Raw genomic sequence first — 1,134 nt, 5'->3', positions numbered from 1 at the left:
CTTCCACAAAAAGCCAGATTTGTGAATTGGGCTGTGAACACAAAAGCACGTTGCGCTTTTCAGATCAATTTTGTAAACCATTTTGAGAAAGACTGTTGCATGTTTTTTTCTTCCACACCCACAATTGCGTGAAAGTGGAAAAACAACTTTGTGCCCCTTGAGTTGACCTTGTCTCATCAAATCCTAATAATGCAAATCGAGGTTGCAATCTGATGGACTGTGTAAAAGTACAAGTCAAACGTAATATATGACTAGATAAAAATAAAGTCCTCTATAGACGCCTCTAAGAGCGTCATAAACATAAAGTTACCATTTTACACAACTTTCTATTATTAACAGTTAGTGTACACGGAGGGACATGTTTTCTGGAGCATGTGGAGGGGAGGGAGCAGCTCTGATTTGGCCACAGGACGAGGAGGAGGCGGAGGAGAATTTAGAAGGGGCGGAGGAGGAGGAGTAAGAGGAACTTGTGAAGTTGCTCGTAGATTTCATTGAGAACTCGGAGTGCAGCCGGTTAACACCTATGATCTGAGCTGTGGTGAAGACTTTCACTCTACCTGCTGGGATTAACCTTTCCGTCTCAAACTAAGGATATTCATTTTGACGCAACATCTGGAGCCCCAAACTGAGGATCTATGCGAACCCAACGCGGGACTCCTGCACGTTTGTGAAGCTGAAGAGGAGGAATGTATCGTTTCTTGGTGAAACTGACATTTCTAATTCAAGCAATCGTCTTTTCGCAAGGTAAGCTTTAAAAAAATAAAAAATAAAAGTCGTATCCTGTTTAGATTCAGCAGAGAGACTCTGAGGAAGTTACAAAATGATTAGAAGTGCGTTATAAGTTGCCAAATAAGGCTTTTCTGTTTATTATATTCAGGAAATGAGACTGTTAGATTATTGCATGTCGAATAACGAGAATCATTACCTTGCTATAATAATTTTATTAAGCGTGGGAAAAAGTTCTGTGCAAGCTGCTGCAGTCTGCGCTGTGGTCGCAGCAATTAAGTTCATGTGCGACCGAAGATTGGTGCAGAATTAATTTTATGGTGTTAAAATATTTTTATTTCGACTGTTCCAATAAAACTTAACACCTGCTTGACTACTTCTGAGAGTTGGTTATAAACCACATGAGAG

The 1,134-nt window shown here is 40.2% G+C and overlaps 1 protein-coding gene across 1 annotated transcript in view; it reads left to right on the top strand.

Annotated features, from left to right (window-relative positions):
- The first annotated feature begins 474 nt into the window (after positions 1-474).
- Positions 475-1,134, top strand: part of notch1a (notch receptor 1a) — a 24,965-nt gene continuing 24,305 nt past the window's right edge. Inside the window, exon 1 of the mRNA XM_008423696.2 lies at positions 475-744. Coding sequence (XP_008421918.1) covers positions 687-744 — 58 coding nt within the window. The 5' untranslated portion in view covers positions 475-686. The remainder of the gene's footprint in view (positions 745-1,134) is intronic.

Source organism: Poecilia reticulata, linkage group LG12 (genome assembly GCF_000633615.1).
Source record: "Poecilia reticulata strain Guanapo linkage group LG12, Guppy_female_1.0+MT, whole genome shotgun sequence".
Classification (NCBI taxonomy): Eukaryota; Metazoa; Chordata; class Actinopteri; order Cyprinodontiformes; family Poeciliidae; genus Poecilia; species Poecilia reticulata.
The sequence above is the reverse complement of the archived record's forward strand: the minus strand, read 5'-3'. Positions and strand labels throughout refer to the sequence as shown.